Below are 20,244 nucleotides of genomic sequence, written 5' to 3' on the forward strand. Positions count from 1 at the left end.
GCCAGGGGAAGGAGCCAAGCCTTTCCTACCTAGATAAAAACTGAGATTTGGAGCACCAAAGCAGCCCATTTTCACTGCATTCCAGAGGAAAGCCAGACCTTTCCACATCATCCCTGGAGCTTCAGAGGAAACTGCACCTTCTCCAGGAGCACTGCTCCAGCTGAACCACATCTGCCACTGCAGGAGGATGCAGCCACCATTGAATGGGACTGTGCCAACACCCTGACTGACTGACGGGTGTCAGCTTGGATTCTGACTCTGGCAGTGTTTTGGGATTGTTCTTTGTAATACTGTATTTCTATTTTAATTTTCCTAGTAAAGAACTGTTATTCCTAATTCCCATATGTTTGCCTGAGACCCCCTTAATTTCAAAATGATAATAATTTGGATGGAGGGGGTTTACATTCTCCACTTCAAAAAGAGGCTCCTGCCTTTCTTAGCAGACACCTGTCATTCAAACCTGGACAAAACACCAATTTCAAATGCTACCAGAAGTTTTTTAGAAGATCAGAGGGGGTGGGAAGGGGTTGGTAATGGAAGCTGGGTTTTGCTGGCAGGAGGAAAGGGACAGCTTGGTTTCAAGAACAGAGTTTGTGTACAAGCCACAGCAGAGAGCCTGGGGAACTGCAGAGAGCTACTCACAGCTGTGGAGAGCTTCCCTTCGTTCTTCTGCACGTGGACGATGGCATCGCGCACCACGGAGAACAGGCTGAGCAGCACGTGCTCCATGTCGTAGATGCCATGCATGCCTCTGGTCAGCCCCTCCAGAGACCCAATGTACTCCTTCCAGAGGTGGTGGATCTCCAGGACGCCCGCCAGGCACCCCTGCATCACGGCCCCACAGTAGCTGGCACAGGGCTTGGCCAGCAGCAGCCCCTGGCAGTGGGAGCAGTACCACATCCTCAGCAGCGCCCGCCCGCAGTCCTTGCTGAATTTCAGGTGGTCAGTAGTGTTTATCACCTCGATGCCCAGGTTCAGAGCCTGCAGAAAGACTCGTGTGGCCTGCAGGGACTTGGACACCTGTGTCATCATGGTCTTTGGGTAGCTCCCAAAGACTTTGAGGTCTCTCCTGGCCGCCCGCAGACACTCGGTCATTTCCACAGACGGATCGGGGGAGCCAGGATTAATCAAATGAGAGTAAACCAAAGGGAATAAACTGTCAAAAAATTCATTTATCATGTCATTGACACTGATGTCAGAACCCAGTATGTACAGGGAGATATCAGTAAAAAGTTCTCCAACAAATTTAAGAGCCTTGGGCCCCATGCTCTGGTAGTAGGTCCTGAACATGCTGTTGGTGAAGTTTCTTGCATGCCGCACTACAATTTCGAAGGCTTCTGCAAAACAGAACAACAACAACAAAAAGAAATGTTAATAAGAGATGGTGAGCTGAGAAACAGGGAGGATAATGTTCTACCACAGCACTGCTGCCAGGGCTGGTCCCATCCTGCCTGCCTTGGGTCAAACACCTGCTGGCCATGCCAGCTGCAAAACACCAGCATCAGCAATTCCAGGGGAAATGCATAAATTCTTTAAACAGAAACTACATTTCAAAATGGCAAAAAAAACCCTATGATCTAGTTAACATTTCAGCTTTTAAAGAAAATATTGATTCAAGAAAAGGGCTAGACTGCAATTTCTTTCTCTCCCCCCTTTCATATTGATTTGAAATTAACAGGAATTCTATCTCCAGACTTAATTTAAGGCAGAGATAAATGTTTGACAAACTGTACAGTGTTTAAAATCAGGAAACAGTAAATGCTGACATTCCATTATGAAAAGGAAAATATTTATAGGACTTTAATCACAGACAATATTCTGACTCAACCCCGAGCAGTGCACCAGGTGTCCTCAAAGCCATGAAAAGGCCCCACAGTGCTGCAGTTTTCCCAAATGCACCAGGCTCACTTCAGCTGCAGATCCTGTGTTTAATTTGCCCTGGATGTGAGCTGTTTTGCTGTCCAAAGGGATGCTGAAGCCAGTGATGCCACATCCACCTGTGGGTGCCCAGCCAGGAACACTCCCATACATATCAGGCTGTCCCACATTGTCCCGTGAAGTTCAAGTTTTAGACAGAGACTGTCATTTTGTTAGGAAAAACCACAGTGCATTTCCCATCTCTACCTTCAAAGACTTTAGGACTTTCAGCCCACATCTCCTCCACAAGGTGAGCAGGGAAGCCCCCACAGTCACCGCACAGTTATTCCTTTAATTATAGCACTCCTCATCGGGAGGCTTCCAAAATAACCATACCCCACTATAAAAGGAGAACATATCTACACACACATCAGTTTGTCTCTTAAAGCATTAGAAGGAGAGGCCATCAGTGCAAACTAAAGTCTTTGGCCAGCTTGCTCTACCAGCCTGTGTCCCACCCTCCAGGGTACTACTCATAAAATGCTAAAATTAATGAACAGCCTTCCAGTTCACAGGTCACTGACACCCCACGATGTAACTGCTCTCAACTCTGTCACTCTGGAAGCACACATCCTGGCTCAATCTGCATGAAAATTATTCATGTTCAATAATTAAAGGGAATGTTTAATTTTTAAAGCCCTAAGAGTTATTTCCCCCATTTGTTAAGGCTGGAATGCAGCTGAGCATGGCCTGACACATCTCCACAGGGTTCAGTATCAACACTGTCACAAGCAAAGTTGGGCACTGCTGCTCCCCCTGCATAACCCCTTGCATTACCTCAAGAGCTTTTAAGCCCTTCACATCTCCAGGACTTCCAGCTCTTTCTTCCTGGGTGCACCCTACTCAGGGATGCCTGGAAAGACACAGTGCTGTTGCTGCACCCCACCCCAGCACACAGAAAGCTGTGTGTAAGCAGTGATCAGAGCAGAAACTACTGATTTACTTCTGCAAACAGTGTCTCCATCCCATCTGGTGCCTGCACACCTCCCAGGCAAGCTGCTGAAGCATTTTGTCTACAGCTCCAGACACTCACACCAGGACTGTCCCAGCAAGCCAAGAACAACCATCTGCACTCCCAAGCAACAGCAACCTTCCTTCCTCACAGCACACACCAGGGAAGCAGCAGTGCAAGGACACAACCTGCCTCCCTCACCATCACAGCCAGCATCCCACTCCTCACCCCCAGACAGGGGATGGCAAAGCTCTCCAGGCAAGGCAACAGCAAGTGTGACACAGACTGGGCTCTGCAAGCAGAGCAGTTGCACTATTGTACTATATGAAATCCTGGTTGCACTATTGTTAAAAGTTTTAAAACAAAAAAAAAAAAAAGTCTCTTTAAAGAGGACACATAGATTATAAAACTTTTTTCCCCCCTTCTTTATTCTCAAGAACACCAGAATAGCTTTCGCCTCAAAAAGCACAAAGAACTTTTTTGGACCAGTGGGTTTTTTTGACAGCAGTGGAGATGGTGCCAGGATTTTCATGCTGTGCCTCACCATTCGCCTTTACCCTCTTCTCTGTTAGCTCCCTTCAGAAAAAGCCATCACTCTTCCCTTTTCTCACTCCTCTGTGTTTTGCCAGTTATCATCAGAGCCAAAAGACTCTTCGCTGATTAGAAAAATATTCCAAGCTGCTATGCAAACCTCCTAGGGCGAGAAGGCTTCAGAAAGGGATGGAGAACAGTGGTGTATCAGAAGAGCATGCACACACAGTCCCACTGCTTTAAAGGTCATGACTTGCACATAATTTTTATCGTAGTAACTGCCTCAGAGTGTCTATTTTATGCGCCTCGGAGCCTTTGCATATATCCATTAGAAAGCGCAACAGGGACTATAAAAGCATATGGAGACTCCTGCTGCCCTATTAATAGATGCAAGAAATAATAAAACTTGGTAAAAAAGAAGTCTTACACATCCAAAATCTCTCCCACCCAGCTCCCACAGTAGTTGCTTATTCTGAAATATTCCTCGGAAAGCGCTGGCTGCAGGAATTCTAAATCCCCAGCTGCCAGCAGCTGCAGTGACCCTCAGCCAGGCTTCAGACACTTCAAAGAGGAAAGGAAACTTTGCAGGTCAGTCCTCTGTGCTCCCACAAGGGAACCTCACAGGGACACAGGGGGATCTGCATTACAGAGATGATCCCCCATAAAATCCCACAGCCTGGATTTGCTGCAGGTAAAATCTGCCCCACACATAACACACCATTACCAAAACTCATTGCTGGAGGATAATTAAATATTTTCTTTTCTCTCTTCTATTTTTTTTTTTTTTAATTTAAAGGATATTTTCAAAAGCTGCTATTTAAGGCAGCTGTTTTGCAGGTATGGCTGAAGCAGTGTGAACATAAAGCAAAGTATCACATTTGCCCTTAACTTCAAGCAGGCAAAAACACTGCATGGCTGAGCAGGGCTCAGTTTTACAAACTCCATCACTGTAAAGTGCACACACAGCAGAGTATAAGACATGTTCCTTTAATGTTCCACATTAGCAGCAAAAGAAAGGTTCAGGATAATCTCCATCCTTTATTGGACTTAGGGAGAAACACAGTGACAAAGGATGATGAAAAGGCAGATGTACTTAAGGCCTTCTTGGCCTCAGTCTTTAGTAAAACCAGTTTTTTCTCCAAGTACCCAGTACCCTGAGCTGGAAGACAGGGATGGGGAGTAGAACTAAGTCCCCATAAAGGAAAAAATGGTCAGGGCTCTGCTTCACCACTTAGATACACACAAATGGAGCTGGATGGGATCCACCCCAGGGTGCTGAGGGAGCAGGCAGAACTCATGAGGCCACTGTCCATCCTTTACCAGCAGTCCTGGTTACCCAGGGAGGCCCCAAGTGACTGGAGCTGACAAATGTGACAGCACCTGGCAGGGTAAGATCATCTTGAGTGCCATCATATGGCACATACAGGATAACCCAGCCCACATGGGCTCATGGTCCTGCTTGGCCTATCTCATCTTCTGTGACAAGGTGAGCAGCTTGGTGGATCAAAGAAAGGCTGAGGATGCTGTCTAGGACTTTAGAAAAGACTTTGGCACAGTTTCCCACAGCATTTATCTTAGGAGAAACTGTGGCTTTCTCTTTCTTGTCCAGGAAAGAGAAACCAAGGGAGCATTTGCAGGATGGGAGCCAGAGAACCACCACCAACCAAGCACTGGTGCCCAGGTACTGTACCTGTTCTGACTGCCTCAGTCAAGAGCAGTTTATCAGGACTCCCAAAGGATGAATGGAATAGCTGAACCCAGTCTAGAGCACAGATACCAGTCACTAGTTGAAAAGCACAGGCTATTACTTATTTTTCAGGCTGGACTCTTGCTGAAGTACCTGGAGAAGAACTGCTGCTCGATTCCAGCAGCCAGAAGGGAAGGACTAAGCTCCCTTCAAAGTGCAAAAATTCCCCAGAACTCAGCCCAGGGAAAGCTGCGTGGCCGCTGCAAACCAGCAATTAGAGAAAATAAATTGTAAAAGAGCATAACAGTGCCCTGAGTGGGGATTACTGGCAGGAGAAGGAAATCACTGTGTTCTCAGCCCAGATAATAAGAGTCTGCTGCTTAGTAAAAAAGCCAGCTTTCCTGAGAAAGCTGCTGGCTCCTAAGCTGCAGCAAACTTCAAAGGGTCGGCGGCGGGGCCGAGGAGCTCTGGATTAACCTACAGCTGCCCCAGGCTGCAGGAGGCTCCAGCCCAGCCTGCCACTTGATGGGTTTATTTAAGAGATTATGGGATGCAGTTGCCCGAGCTGCAAGGAGCTGGACAAGTGACCCCAGCAAGTCATTCCCATCCAGCATCCCACTGCAGAGGGGAGAGCCAAAAGCTGGGGCAGCTGCAGAGATGCACCTCCAATTCCAAACTCAGCAAGCTCTGCTTCACAAGTGGCTGAAGGTGTGTGGAAAGGTGAAACAAGGTCTGTCCTCCTTCTGCCTCCCATGCCAGCTCACCAAAGACCAGAACCCACAGCACTGTGACCCCTGGGACGAGGGACAGCCGGGTCCACTGGGGCACTCAGGCACCAGGACGTGCCACAGGCTCCATGCTGTCCCTCCAGTAATGTGCTGCTCTGGTTTTGTGTAAAGACAAGCTTCCAACAGGGACAGCTGCCTTCTCTGGGGGTCACACAGCACAGCAATCAAACCCTCTTTGGCCAAGGCTCAGCAAAGGTGAAGGGGCTGCACAGCAAAACCTGCTGCACCAGCAGCTCTGATCCATGGGCACCTGGGAAGGGAACAAAGGTGGATGTGCAGGACTGTGTGAGTCATGCATCCCATAGAGGCATTAGAACTGCACTTACAACGTTGATTTTCCTGTTTCTTGACATCTGGACACAAATCCTGCAGCCACAAACTCTCTGTGAGCAGGGAATCTCCCACCATGGCTACTCCCCCTTACTCTTGGGAGCTGAGCTCACAACTCCCATTTGCACTTTTGCAAAGGATCGTTTGCTTAAAAACCTGCCTCCCCACACACAGTCTTATCTTGACCACCAAGATTTCTCTTCACAGTGGAGGAACTACAACCTTTGTTATTCCACTACCAAGAGCCAGTGACAGCAAGGCTGGTTTTTTGAGGGGGGAAAACCAGACAAGTAATTTTAGACAAAAGTGTCACCACTATTTCCCTACACCCTTAGAAAACTCCAGGGCCATCTCCTCCAAGAGTTTGTGGCAGAGTGGTGAATCCTCATGCACTGTCCCAAACTGTAAAATGAACAGAAAACTGACTTACATGCAGCAGAAACCTCCCTTGAGGTCAATGTGGATCTCTGGCAGTCAGGTGAATTTCCCTCTGCAGATGATGCATTTTGTGATTTTCTGCACCTTCCCCAGGATGCTGCTGCTTGGGAGCACTACAGACTGCAAATGTGCCACATGGTGATTCCCTACATGGGAGCATTTTCAAATCTCACCAGCACCACAAAATGCACTTTAAATGCCTTTCAGGTATGAATGAGTCTCATCTGTGATGCAACAGCTCCAGGGCAGCAAGCTCAGCTCCTGAGGCTCAGTGGATTTGCTGAAGTCTCTCTTTTAGGCTTCAGTGGCTCTCCTCATGTCCCTGGGTTTGCTCCCCAGCCCTGTCCCTGAAGGGTCTCTGCTCACAGGGACCATACTCTGCACAAGGCACAGCAATAACTGCAGGGTCAGAGTCTCTGCTCTGGCCAGACTTCACCTGCCTTGAATCCACCTGAGCTCTGGCACTTCCCTGCTGATGGCAAAACTTCTTCCTTTACTTCTCAGGACACAAATCACAAATCATCAGGAGAGAGCTCAGCACTGGAATCTCTCAGCCCACAGGGATCATTTTCACCCTAAGACAAACACACAGGTGTCCAGGCAGAACACTGGAAAATTAATCAGTTCATTAAACTGTTCCCAGTGCAATCACTGCATTTACTGCAGGCCCAAAGTTCCTAAACCTCTAAAAATCCTCTAAAAGCCAAAGCTGCTCAGCCCCTCAAAAACACTACCAACCTTCCTGGACTGGAATTCAAATGTTGATCAAGGAAATGCAGAAAGTTTGGGTGTCTGCAAGCTCTGCCAAGTGTTTTCTGACCTGGCTCTTGCTGTGACATTGCTCAGAAGTGGCAAAAGAAGCCAGAGGAATCCTCATGTGATTGAACTCTAAAAAGAGGAAATGCTTCTTTAATATCTCCAGTGAATCAGATAACTTCAGCCCCATGACAGCAGCCAGTGTTCCCAAAACACAGCAGAGCTCACCCAGAGAGGAACAACTGTTTGCAATAATGTCTTGGCTGCCACAGGCACACTGGTGAGATGAACCCCAAGTCATTTTTCAAACAGCAGGTAATATTTATTCACCAGCTTGGAAAAGGTTTGCAATATATTGAGCAGAAAGGAAACAAAATCTAAGGATTTCCCCTGGCAGCAATAAGAACAGCCTCCAGATTTGTTCTGTTATGATTTACACTACACTGCAAGTTTTTAACAACATTATCTGGAGACAAAAGCTCTTCTAAGCAGTATAATTACTTTTGTCTATGGCATTACAAAACCCATCAGATGGTGCCACTGCTGCTCTTACAGGGTTTGTTTCACTGAGCACATTTGGGTTTAAAGCTTAGGAAATGCTTTTTTTCCAACTATGACACAGCCCTTTGGATTACTTTTATAATGTTGTCACCGTAAAAATTATGGTCTCAAGCTCCCAAGCTTATGAGATTAGCTTCAAAGCATTAGTAATAAAAAGTAGAATAATTCTGTTATTCTGTATTCTTAATTTTAAGCCATCAACATTTGCACTTTCTACCTTTGCCTTTCCATCACCACTAGTCCAAAAGAGCAAAGGTCCAGTCTTTAAATGAGACAGGGCTCAATCCTTATTCTTTTGTCACAAAAGCATCTCCTAATTACCTGTTTCTATCAAAACACCAAGCTCCAAAGCCATTTATTTTTAATTGTTCAGCTTATATAGTGCCCTGGCAGTTTGAAATACACTCCCTGAAGTTTCCAATAAAAATATTGTATGATCCATCTCATAATATCCACTCAAACTGCCCTGAAAATATTCCTGTACCAGCCCAGGTAACAGTCCAACTGTTACACAATTAGTCACACTGTGCTTCTCCCACTGAATATTTATATCCTGCACACAAAATCTCTGTTAATGCAGACAGCAGAGCTCACCAACACAAGCTGCTGCCAGCCCAGAAGCAAGGGAACAAGAAATGCTGGTGCCCCCAGCCCCCACTCCAACCCTGCCTGGAGGGAGCTCAGTGCAGGGCTCTGCACCCCACACTGCATCCACAAATCATGACAGCAAAAGGCAGGGGCACTGGAATGGACCACAGCCAAGCAGTAATTTTTTTTGAGGGGCACCAGGATACCTTGAGAGATCTCTAGAGACTCTTGGGAGCACCCAAGTCAATACAGGAAACCTACACTCCAAGTGAAAGTTTGAAAAATACCCAAAAATTTCACAGCAAACACCTCACAAGAATGACTTTGCAGTAAAATATTTTCTTGCTGGAACACGTGGCTTTGGTGGTTTTGATTAAACATGGGTTGCACATCCATTGTATCATTTGTTTTCCTGAGCATCAAGACAGATAATGCCTGATGCCATGACAAATGTGTGGATGCTTAACAGATTCCTGAAAATTTAATAAAGACAAAGTTAAAAATGCAAGCTGGTGCAAGTGATGGGTGAGGATGATTCTTTATCAAAACCAAAGGGCAAGAGGAATGAGGGGCTGAAGAAGCAGGCTGAGATCAAGCCCTGGGAGCACAAGCTGGAAAAGTTGAGAGACAGGATGCAAGAGGCTTCTGCAGGTAAAAGGTCACTCTGGCAGAGGGAAAGGTTCTGCTGTAACCTGGCAGATGAGAGAAAGATAAACTTCTCTCCATGCCCCATCCTGATGCTGAAACACACATAAGGCACAGAGTTCAAGTTCACCTTCCCCATTTTTTTATGCCAAATACTCATTTTCTTTGCTCCTAGTCTCTCTTACCTCTCCAATTTGCTGCAGAGACAACCAACTCCATCTACAGCTCTTATTTCAAGCCAGGTGCTCAGTCTAGTGCAGCAGGAGTAGCTACAAAAACCTTGGGGAAAAGACCTCTCTGCCCTGGGTAACTGAGCAGATATCACAGACCCAAGTATTTTACCACTGCAAAAGCACATCTAGGATTGTTTTGGTTTTATTTTTAAACACAAAGCACGTTCCCTGTGCCCAAAAACAACAACAAACTAAAACCACACACACACACAAAAAAAATAATCCCCAACACAAAAAGCAAACACCACCAAAAACAAACAAACAAAGAAACAAATAAAACAAAAAAAAAACATTACTTGGCCACCCACACAGCCTTATTTTACTAAGTGGAGGCTGCAACATCCACCTAATGGGGTTATCAAGATATCAAAAAAGCAGCACCCCTCTTCAAGGATGAATGATAAGCCACTCATATCAAGCAGAGGGCAATTTCTCCCACTGGTGCACTCCCACCCAAATTTACAAGCCAAGCATTTCCAAAGACACAAGTTTGCATAGTTCTTCCATTTATTTTAGACTAAAAGCTATAAGCAACTTCTGAAAAAATGCAAGCCTAGCAAATATCTTTATTCATCAGAATAAATGAAGATAAAGGAAGCCACCAGGTCAAGTTGAGCTTGCATTCAAAAAGTAAAAAAAAATCCTTTGGAAGTGCATTGGTCTCAGTAACTTTAGAGCAAGGCAGATCTGAGACTGGCATTCCAGGCTCCCTTTTATTCCACAGGGCTTTTATCAGCCTGTTAAGTCCCCAACAATGGAGAGCAGACTATTTATTTAAGCAGCAAATTCCTTCCTTAATAATCTCTCCTGGCCAAATTCTCTGTAAAGTTATCTCAACTGTGTGATGAAAAGTAAATGACAGAAGATCAGTTCTTGATCCCTATAGTAACACATAGGACTTTCACTTATTTCAGGGCACCTGTTGACCATTCTTTAGTCACTCCAGCCCCTTTATTTCTGTTATCAGTTTCCTACCTGTGCCAGCAGAACTTGGGAAAGCCATTTACTCTGTAACACACAGCAACCAATATCAGTATAACTCTTCCCCCTAAGGAGTGGCTGTTTCCAAGACACAGAACAATTTCCAGGCTCTCAAAAGCAATTCAGTGGTTTTCAAGCAAGTTTTGTCTCAAGACACCTCAGAGAAAGACACAGGTTTCCAACATGGAAGACCATGGACCACCTCAGGAGCACACATGCAACCAACTCCAACACCCCCTGAGCACTGAGCAAATGCAGAATTTTGGCAGCATCTTGGTTCACAGGGAGCAGAGTAACCAACCCCTGTCCTGTCAGAAACACCTCAGGGGCTGAGACAGGACACCCCAGCCACAGCAGCACCCCTGTAACAGGACTCAGGGCATGCCAGGCACACAAAATCCAGGCACACAAATCCCCAGGCAATATCTCCATCCCGGAAAAAACAAAACAAAACAAAACAAAAAAATTAAAAAAAAAAAAAAAAAAAAGAAGACCCAACCTTGGCCCCAGTTTCCAGCCTTAGCAACTTTCCAAAAATTAGACCCACTTCTTCTCTTCCTTCCTTCCTTCCTCCACCTTGAGTAGATCCCCCCCAAAACACCAGTGGGGTGGAGGGGAGGTTGGGTATTGTTTTGTTTGTGGGGGTTTTTTGGGTTGGGTTTTTTGAGGCTCGTCTTTATTTGGCTTTTTCAGGAGGTTGTTGGTTTGGGGTTTGTTGTTTTTTTGGTTGTTTGTTTGTTTTTGTGGGTTCTCTTTGGTTGGTTTTGACTTTGTTTCCTGAGTTGGTGCACAGGCAGGAAGCAGAAGTTGGGACATCATGTCCTGGTGGCACCAGGGCTGGTCCATCCCCAGCATCCCACATGGCTCCTGCATCCTGCTTGTCCTGGCTCAAAGCCCTGCTTTGATTAACACCCATTTCACAAGGAAGATGCTTTATCATCTCCCTTATTCCCCCCTGAGAACAAGGCAACCATTGTAACAGGAGCATGAGATGATAATTTGGCTCTCAAGAGCAAGACTCACAACCACAGCTGCCAGGAATCGATCAGAGGCTCCAGTGCCTGCTCCAGAGAGGCTTTCCTTCAAGAACATGAATAATCCTCTGCAAAGTAATGGCACTATTCATCTCTGGAAAGTTCCTCACAGGCTTAAATCCCTTGCTGAACACGTGCTCAGCTGTGTTCCCAGTAAATTGAAATTCAGCTTGTTCTTTTTCTGAAGAGGAACATGGAGAGTATCAATCAATAAATTTACCAAAAGTTTTATGGTAGCTGCTTTTCTCAGTAACAGAGCAACCACTGCTTAGACATGGTTTAATGCATAATCTCCAGATCAATATAACTTTTGATTTATAAATAATGCTAACAAAAGGAGCAAGGACAAATATGCCTGGGAAAAAAAGTAAACAGCTTTTCCAAAGGATACTTTCATTTGTAGCCCTCTCAAAATAAAGACCATTTAATTCAAAGGCTGCATGTGGAAACCAAACAGAATATATTAATATTACCTCCAAAGCTGAAGGTTCATCTTCATCATTACACTGTTCTGTCTTGTCTGTTCTGCAACTCTTGGTACATGTGACCCTCTTGGTGGCATTTAAGTATTAGCTACTCATAATTCCAAAATTCCCTTTTTCCCAAGGAAAAGTTGCCACCCAGAGAGATTTCCTGTCTGAACACTTCCACACAAGGTCTATGTCCATACTTAAAAACCTTATGTCTATTATGGAGTCTTTCCCAGGTATGATAAACACAGGTCAGAGAAGACTGTAAATCCTGACAATTTTTTCAATTACTGTGCATGTTAAAGTGATGCCACCACAAATAGGTTGCAAGAAATATGCTGGAAGATCTATTAACTCACTGTAAATCTAGTTAAGTTGGGAATTCATGCCTTGCAGAATTTTCCATTAGTCCTGAGAATTAGTTTATTGCTGGACAGGGAGGGCAGAGCCCATGAGGGTCATTTCAAAGACATACTGCACCATGGCCTGTCTAAAATGGCCCCTCTGCAGGTATTTAAAGTGTTAATGAGCCTTTGAGGAAGTGCTTGCACACTTCCCTCTACAGACATCCTCAGCTGAATAAGAAAAGGCATCACCTTTTTCTAAACCTTCGCATTGCTTCTCCTCCCACCCATAATCTCTTCTTCCAGAGGAAGCACTGACATAATTGAGAGGTTATAACAATTTAGGTACAATTACTAGTTGCTTTGGAAATCAACACCTGATTTTTTTATATCCATGGAGAAAAACCAAGGGGGAAAGAGCTCAGGTTCAAATACAGAGAATTCTGATCAAAAGACAACTGCCTTCCCCTGCCCCAAGCCTACCATGGTTCCTGCCAGAACATTTCCCTTTGAAAAGCCATTTTTCTTTCACTTCTTGCCAAGAACCAAAAATTTCATTTCCTGCCATGGTTGCACTTTACTGACTGGCTCAAGCACGTAGAGATGGATCCTTTTTGATAATGAAATAATGGGAGTTTTAACAGCCTCTAGAAATGAAAAAGCAAACCCATTTTCCACTCTCTGAATTGATCATTTGCTTGTGGGAAGTGGTGGAGTCATCATCCCTGAAGTGTTCAAGAGACGCATGGACATGACACCTGGGACATGGTTAGTGATGGACACAGAGGTGTTGGGTTAATAATTGAACTCAATGATCCTGGAAATCTTTTCAGACCTTAATGGTTCTGTGATCTGAGTTCAAACCTCCCTTGCCCAAGACAGAGCAGAGCTCCAGCACCATGGCATGGAAAAGATCCTTGGGAAGAGAGAAGGGGAGATCTGCATGCTTGTATCTGGTGCCAAGAAAAAAAATTAGTTCTCAACATGGACAAAGAGGGGAGAGCATCCTCTTTGCAGACAGTATCCTGCATTTATATCAAAATCCATTTTCCTGTTTGAAATAAATAGCATTCTAAAAACATTCTTGCTTTTCTCCAAGGTTTTCAGCTTTTCACACAAGACCCAAAGACCTTGGAAGGTGCCCTAGAACAGCCTCACCCTGAGCCAGGACAAAAAGAGCAAAGCACCAGGGCAGTTTGGCCACAGTGGATGGGCAGTCTACACTTCCATCCAGGAATACCCTGAGCCCTCAACAGAGGGACCTTTGGAGGCAGGGGAAGAGCTGGAGCCAGCAGAAGAACAATTCTCTACAGCATCCCTGCATCCCCAAAAACATTTCTGGAAAACAATCAACCACAGCCATGCTGCAGCACTGTGGCTGCCCTCCCCATGTGCTTCTCCATCACAAACACTTCAGATTCCCTGGAACTTCAGGAAAGCAGGTGAACAAAGCTGAGACAGGCTCTCAGCAGGCTCAGTCCGTGGCTCAGTGAAAAGCTGCCAGCGATCAGACGGGAGGGACTCGCTCCACTGCTGACGCTTCTCTCCAAACTCAGGCCACTCACTGTGACAGATTTGGGAAAAGCTCCTCCTGATGTCCAGAAGCAGCAGCTCAGAGCAGTCCCTTGCAGACATGGACCCAGTCTAAAAGCTCCAGAATGGGGCACAAAACACTCCTTGGAGAAACAGCTCTGCTACTGCTGAGCCCGAGGCTGCGCTGCAAACCTCCCTCCAACTCCTCCTGTTACCAATTTGGCAGCATTTTACATGCTCAAGAAACCTGAAGTGTAATGAAACCACAATGGCAAAACTCAAACTGGCAATGGAAAAAGCAGTTCCTGCCCAAGGGAGCGTGTTAAATGCCTTCTGGAACAAGAGCCATTAAAATCTGCAAACATGCAGCTCTGCTGGACCGCCCCAGACACCAACCCCCAGTGCCCAGACAAAGAGCCCATGGACGCCAGGGCTGCAGAATCCCCCCATAAACACTTTCATTTCAAGCCCATTTAACTGGGAAAAGGTCAACACCAGCAACAGCACAACATGTGTTATCAGTTAAACAAAGTTAGCAGCTATCAGTTAAACAAAGACCACTTAGACAAGCCAAAGCAAAGATCCTCTGTATTCCAGGCACCCAGATGAATCTCTAATACCCTGCTAAGCCTCTGTGTTTTATGTGCAGTCTCCATGAAGTCTGCATTGGGCGTTTTTAATTGCACATGAATGAATTAACCATCATTAACCATGAATTTAACAGGCTACAACTTTAAAAATAAAAGGGTGACAATATAAAATGCTGGAAGTGTCATCTACATCTCTGTTGCCCAGAGCCACTGCTGTGCTCCTGATTTGTCATCATCAAGCACTACCTAAATTATCATCCAATTTGTATATACAGTCAATAGTATATTTTTCTTCCCCAAAAGATCAAATAGAGATGCCTATTAAACTGACCTTTAATAAGAACGATTGCTTTTTGCAAGGTGAGTATTTTCATACCTTATCATCTAAGGGACATAAATACCATCTGGGTTCCAATTGGCACACTCCCCACTTCAATGGGTGACATTTGTAGCAAAGTTTCACTTTTGACAGAGGCTGAATCTATTCCCAGCCCCTGGAATCGCTCTCAGAGCTTGCACAATCTGTTATTTTCCTGCAGCCCCAGCTTTGGACAGAGCAGATTACATAAAGACCTCAGTTTACAATTAAAAACCAAAACAATCCAGCCTTTGCTGCTGTGGGAAAAGGCTTGAAACTGTGACCTGTAGTGCTGGCAGACAAGAAAAGTAAATTAAGGAAAACCTCACAGTGTATCATTTTTCCAACTTGCCAATTTTAATGCCGATCACATTGTTCTTAGGGCTTTAATCATGATTTTGTAATGCCTCGAGGTTATGGGAACTGAAAACCACATGCTTCCACTCAAGTGAGACAGCAAAACATTTTGCAAATTCATCTTTCCTATGAAGATGATCATGTTCCATCCTAATCTTTACTTCCCTGCTAAAACAAAAATATACCCAAATCTCCCAAAAACTGACTAGCTTAAGATATGGTGCCATAAAACCCCTGAGGGTTTTTACTCCTTTTCTTTCCAGAGCATCAGTGTAACCCTAATCTGATTTGAGGGAGTCCCAGCTTTTACCTTAATATATTAACAAAGCCAACCAGTTTTAAAACTGGGGCATCTCACCCTTCCCCATTTCCCAGGCTGACATGCCATTTATCCCCAGACTTAAAAAGCAGCACAAGATGCCATTCCAAACAGCCACAAACCACAAATGATTCCTCCCAGATGCAGCACTGGAAATCCAGATGTGTTTTCCCCATGGGCTGGGGCTCCCACCCTCCCCAGCACTGGGTGTGATGGCACCCCCAGAGCCAAACACATCCCAGTGCTTGCCTCCAGAGCTGGGGAAGGAAAATCAGGGAGGAAAAGCCAATTTCCTTTGCTCCTGAATGCATTATTAGCTACAGTTCCTGTCCTAAAACAAAGCATTTCTGTTGGCTCAAGCAGCATGAATGCCATGCAAACTGAACACGAAAAAAAAGAGGTAGGAAGTGGTAGGTTTAGCAATCCAATACAGTGACCCCCATACAGAGAAAGGAAAAGGGAAAAGGGAAAAGGGAAAAGGGAAAAGGGAAAAGGGAAAAGGGAAAAGGGAAAAGGGAAAAGGGAAAAGGGAAAAGGGAAAAGGGAAAAGGGAAAAGGGAAAAGGGAAAAGGGAAAAGGGAAAAGGGAAAAGGGAAAAGGGAATGTTGAGAGCTTGTCTCTGAGCTTTGCTCACTTAGCAAACAGAACATTATTTTGATCCCTCACTGGTTTTTGTGAAAGGGGGCTGGAGGTCCCCACAGCTGTTCCCTCAGCACATGCATCTCAAAGTTTTTCTCTCCATCAAGAATGTGGAGCAGACACCAACATAACTGGATAGTAGGGAAAAAGAAAGTAAAGAAGCAGAAGCTAAATTGCTTCTTGTCCTTCCTGTTCCTGTGCAAGCCACTCCTGCATCAGTCCTCTCTTCTTCCAGCCCAGGCCTGAAGCCTTAAAACCCTGTCTGCAGAGAGAATTAGGCTGGATTTATTGCAAACACCTACTATGGACACTTGTAAAGCAATCTGAGAGCACCTAATGGATTTAGGATTTAGCTAAATTGGTGAAACACAATAAAGAGATTAAGAACAGAGTCAATCACAAGCAATTGAATTAGCACATCCTTTAAAAGACATCAGCAAGGTCCAGGACTAACTACCAAGCAGGGAAAAAGTGGAGCAGAAATGCAGGGCAGAGAATGGATCTTCCTCCAGCAGATTGTGGGAGAAGTCAGGAGGAGCTGGACAGGGCAGCCAGCACTGCAGGGACACAGAGCTCTCTGTTTCTAACACAGGAAGCCCTTGGCACAAGGAAGAGCTGGTCCAAGCTCATCTGTAGAAATGAAAGCTCAAACTACTCCTGGCCATTTAACTTTGGAAAATGTATTCAACGAGAATGAAAAAGTTTAAAACAGCACATTGCTGGATGAAGACCCACTCCCATGGGTGACCATCTACATGGGTACATTCAGGATCTAGCCAAGACCTCACAGGATCATCTCACAGCCTCATCTGACCTCACCAAATGGTGTCACAAAAAAAACACTACATGAGGCTGTGTCCAAGAGTTCCATGTGCTCTGAATGTGTAAGGTCTTTTAGGGGTGTGGCAAGGCACATTTTTTCTTAGATTTTACTGCACATTTCCTGTATTTTCCTGAGTCCACTCCTGCACAACAGCCTCTTTCCCTGTTGGCACTTCTTCAGCTGGGCTGAGACATGGTACAGAGAGGTCTTTGGGTGGCAGAAATTGAATCAACTCAGGAAGTTACAGCAGCAGCTCCATCAGCTCTTAAATGGCTTGGCACCACCTTGCACTGACTGCAGCATCTTCCAGCCTAACTCCCAAGGAAAGGCTCATGAACTCTGTTATCATAAAACAGCCTTCTTTGCAGTCCAAAAAAAAACCATGAACCATATTCTGGTCTCACATTCACAGAAACTCTACACAGGAGCAGAGCCAGTCTCTTCCTACCATCCTATCAATCACATTCCTTCCTGGATGATTTGTTTCCAAGCAAAAAGAAACACTGATAAACTAATGACCTGAACCTGTACATCTCCAGTTCAAACAAGTCCTACACTATTTCTCTTAGTCCTCACCAACATACTTTCATTTCAGAAGCAGCCATCCATATTCCTCAGTCTCAGAATAATTCTTCTGCAAACAAGTTGCAATAAAAGGTTTCCCTCCAGCTCCAGTATCATGTGAGAACACAAGTATCCAAATATTTTGTCTGCTGGAATTATATAATGGCAGTCTAGCTTATTGCTTCCTCTTGTATCAAACTTAGTGAGGCTTCCAGGCATTTACACTGCCAGCAGAACTTCCCTTACTGTAAAATCTTTTTTATTGACAATTCAATCATGTCAGGTTTGGAACAGCAGACGCACTGATTTGATCAGCTATCATTGAATTTACAATATATAAATGACAGCAGCATATCTGCCCCACATCACAGGCAGCTGCCTTTTATCGATTTATATTCTACTAGCAAGCAAGAAAAATTGCAGCACAATGTAGTGGTATAGTCTCAGATCAATAGCAATTTTTTTCTTAATGACACGAAGGCCAAGATAAGGACAGCATAAGTCAAAGGCAGACAGATCAAATTTGCCCGATATCCCTTTCAATTACTGAGGAACACATGCAGGGATATGTAACATTAAAGCTGAGAGGAACATTATCAAAATGTTTGAAAATTACAACAGGCTTACAAGGTTGCCTAAAGTCCCCACAGTCCCTGGGAATCCTGGTGGAGAAGCCTGGGCTGCCCAGCTGCATCAGCTGCCTTGGCAGCCCTTGGAGCCTGAAGGCTGAGGCTTCCCTGGAGAATGTGCAAGACCAACTCTGGCTCCACATGGAAAGGTATTAAAAAAGTTGTGGTTCCTGAAACCTGCTCCACTGCACAGCTTTGGGAGTGCCAGAGCACCAGGGTGCTGCCATGGGGGCCCTGGTGTGCTGGGTACCACTGACACATTACCAAAGAACAGGGTAAAAAACCAGCAAATACATTTGTGTGTTCCTCCTGTCTCCTCTCCTTGGGGAGACTGGGATGTCCACAGTGCCACCTCCCCACCCCTGAGCAAGGGGTGCCCCTGCCATCACTCCTAGGTGACCAAGGGGACACAGTGCAGATTTAGATCGTGTCCCACACTTTGTCCCAGCCAGCCTGACCCCACAGCCCCTCCAGGGTGACAGCCTGGCAGCAGGAGGATGCGCTCCCCTTCCAGCCCCTGCACAGCCCAGGCAGGCTCCATGAGCTCCAGGCACACCAGCACAGGACTGGCACTCTTTGAGATAATGTGTGCCTCTTTAAGAGTCCAGCTCATCAATAATAGAAAACTCCTAATTATTCCACTAGTGCCAGTATTTCATAAATCCAGTTGTTGCCTAATGAGAAGTTATGAGCAAGCACTTTCTTCATTAACTCTTCTGCAAGACACAGAAACAGAAACTTCCCAACCTAAACCCTCCACACTCAGGCAGCTTAAATTCCCATTTTTAATTGGCAGCTGGAAAGCAGCACTGTCATGATTTATACCTCTTCTGTACTCCAAGTTTTGATAATTACAAGTTCTGCATGGCTTGTGATTAATCTATTTGCACTGTATCAATTACAAACCCAAACACGTTTGGAAATGAAAATTCATGGGCTGGCTCAAATACAGGCAATGTGACAGTGAAGTGATGAAGTCAAATCAGCTCAAGGCTGTGGCTGAAACAGTGCCCAGGATCAGCTCTGAAAATAGTTTGGGAAATTAAAAAAAAAAACAAAAAGAAGAAAAGAAAAAGAAGTTTTTTCCCTCTTTACTTCTTTTCTGGAGGCAGAAAAGGGCAGAAGCGCTTAGATAATTATTAATTTATATGACCTTGCTGTGTGTGCATTCCTCAGCTCTTTAAAATGCATTTAGAGCAGCCAGTGTAAAAAGCCATTGAGCCAAGAGTGTGCACAGGCACACGCTTCGAGAGGCGACACAAATTTAAAAGGTAAGTGGGAGGAAATCAAACTGTTCCCCATGATTATTCCTGCAAAATTAAACACCCCTCGCCTGAGTGCTGTGGTTTTTTGGTCACAGTGACCTCACACAGTGACCCCTCCAGGAAGGCAGAACCAGCCCAGGGCCACCTGGGCGACTATAACAGTGGTGGGATTTTGCACCACTTAATTAGTGTTTGTTTCAGTCTCTTCTGCCTTCACTCAGAGCCAGGATTACAAAATACACAAAGGAAACTGATTTTCTCGTGTTCGGGTTTGGTTGTTTATTAAATCTTATCAAAAAGCACAGAGTGTTCAGCAGCACTTCTAGCTACCTTCAAGAAGTGAGGAAAAATGGAGGGAGATCCAGCTGCTACAAGGTCTCTTAAAGCTAAACAGTCCAATAGAGAATTAACACCTATATTATTTTTCCTTTTAACCCAATAACTGACTTCCCATGACCCTCAGAGTGACACTGACTGACCAACCAGAAACTACTACCTGAAACCCATGAAGAAGAAGGAAGAAGAAAGGTGAACACTGAGACACCACCCAAAATCCTCCATCTTGTCCCATACCTATTACTATACTATAAAAACCTCAAATCTAAAACCCTTTACCGTGTGAAAGCACACACTTCTATTTCACTTCACACCCGTGATTTTAACTCCAAATTTGGAAGCTTCTCCAAGGCCTCAGGTCAAAAGCAGTGTTCTCCAGGGGGTCACTGCCTGACAGCACAGAAAGCTCAAAAGCCCCAGGTTTCTGGGACCCAACAGGTGAGATGCCAGGGTGCCCAGAGAGGGACAGGGACCATTCCAAAAACAAACAGCAAACAGGGCTCAGGAGTTCCCCAAAACCCCAGAAGCAGGTCCCCAAGTTCTGGTGGCAGGTGTACCCAAGCCAGTCATGTGGTG

The 20,244-nt window shown here is 45.1% G+C and overlaps 1 protein-coding gene across 2 annotated transcripts in view; it reads right to left on the reverse strand.

Moving 5' to 3' along the window:
• Nucleotides 1-20,244, reverse strand: part of GPC3 (glypican 3) — a 145,859-nt gene that overhangs the window by 76,279 nt on the left and 49,336 nt on the right. For both annotated transcript variants that reach the window (XM_056491238.1, XM_056491240.1), the window contains one exon: nt 643-1,337. In XM_056491238.1, coding sequence (XP_056347213.1) covers nt 643-1,337 — 695 coding nt within the window. The remainder of the gene's footprint in view (nt 1-642; nt 1,338-20,244) is intronic.

This window comes from Oenanthe melanoleuca, chromosome 4A, assembly GCF_029582105.1.
Source record: "Oenanthe melanoleuca isolate GR-GAL-2019-014 chromosome 4A, OMel1.0, whole genome shotgun sequence".
NCBI classification, from domain to species: Eukaryota; Metazoa; Chordata; class Aves; order Passeriformes; family Muscicapidae; genus Oenanthe; species Oenanthe melanoleuca.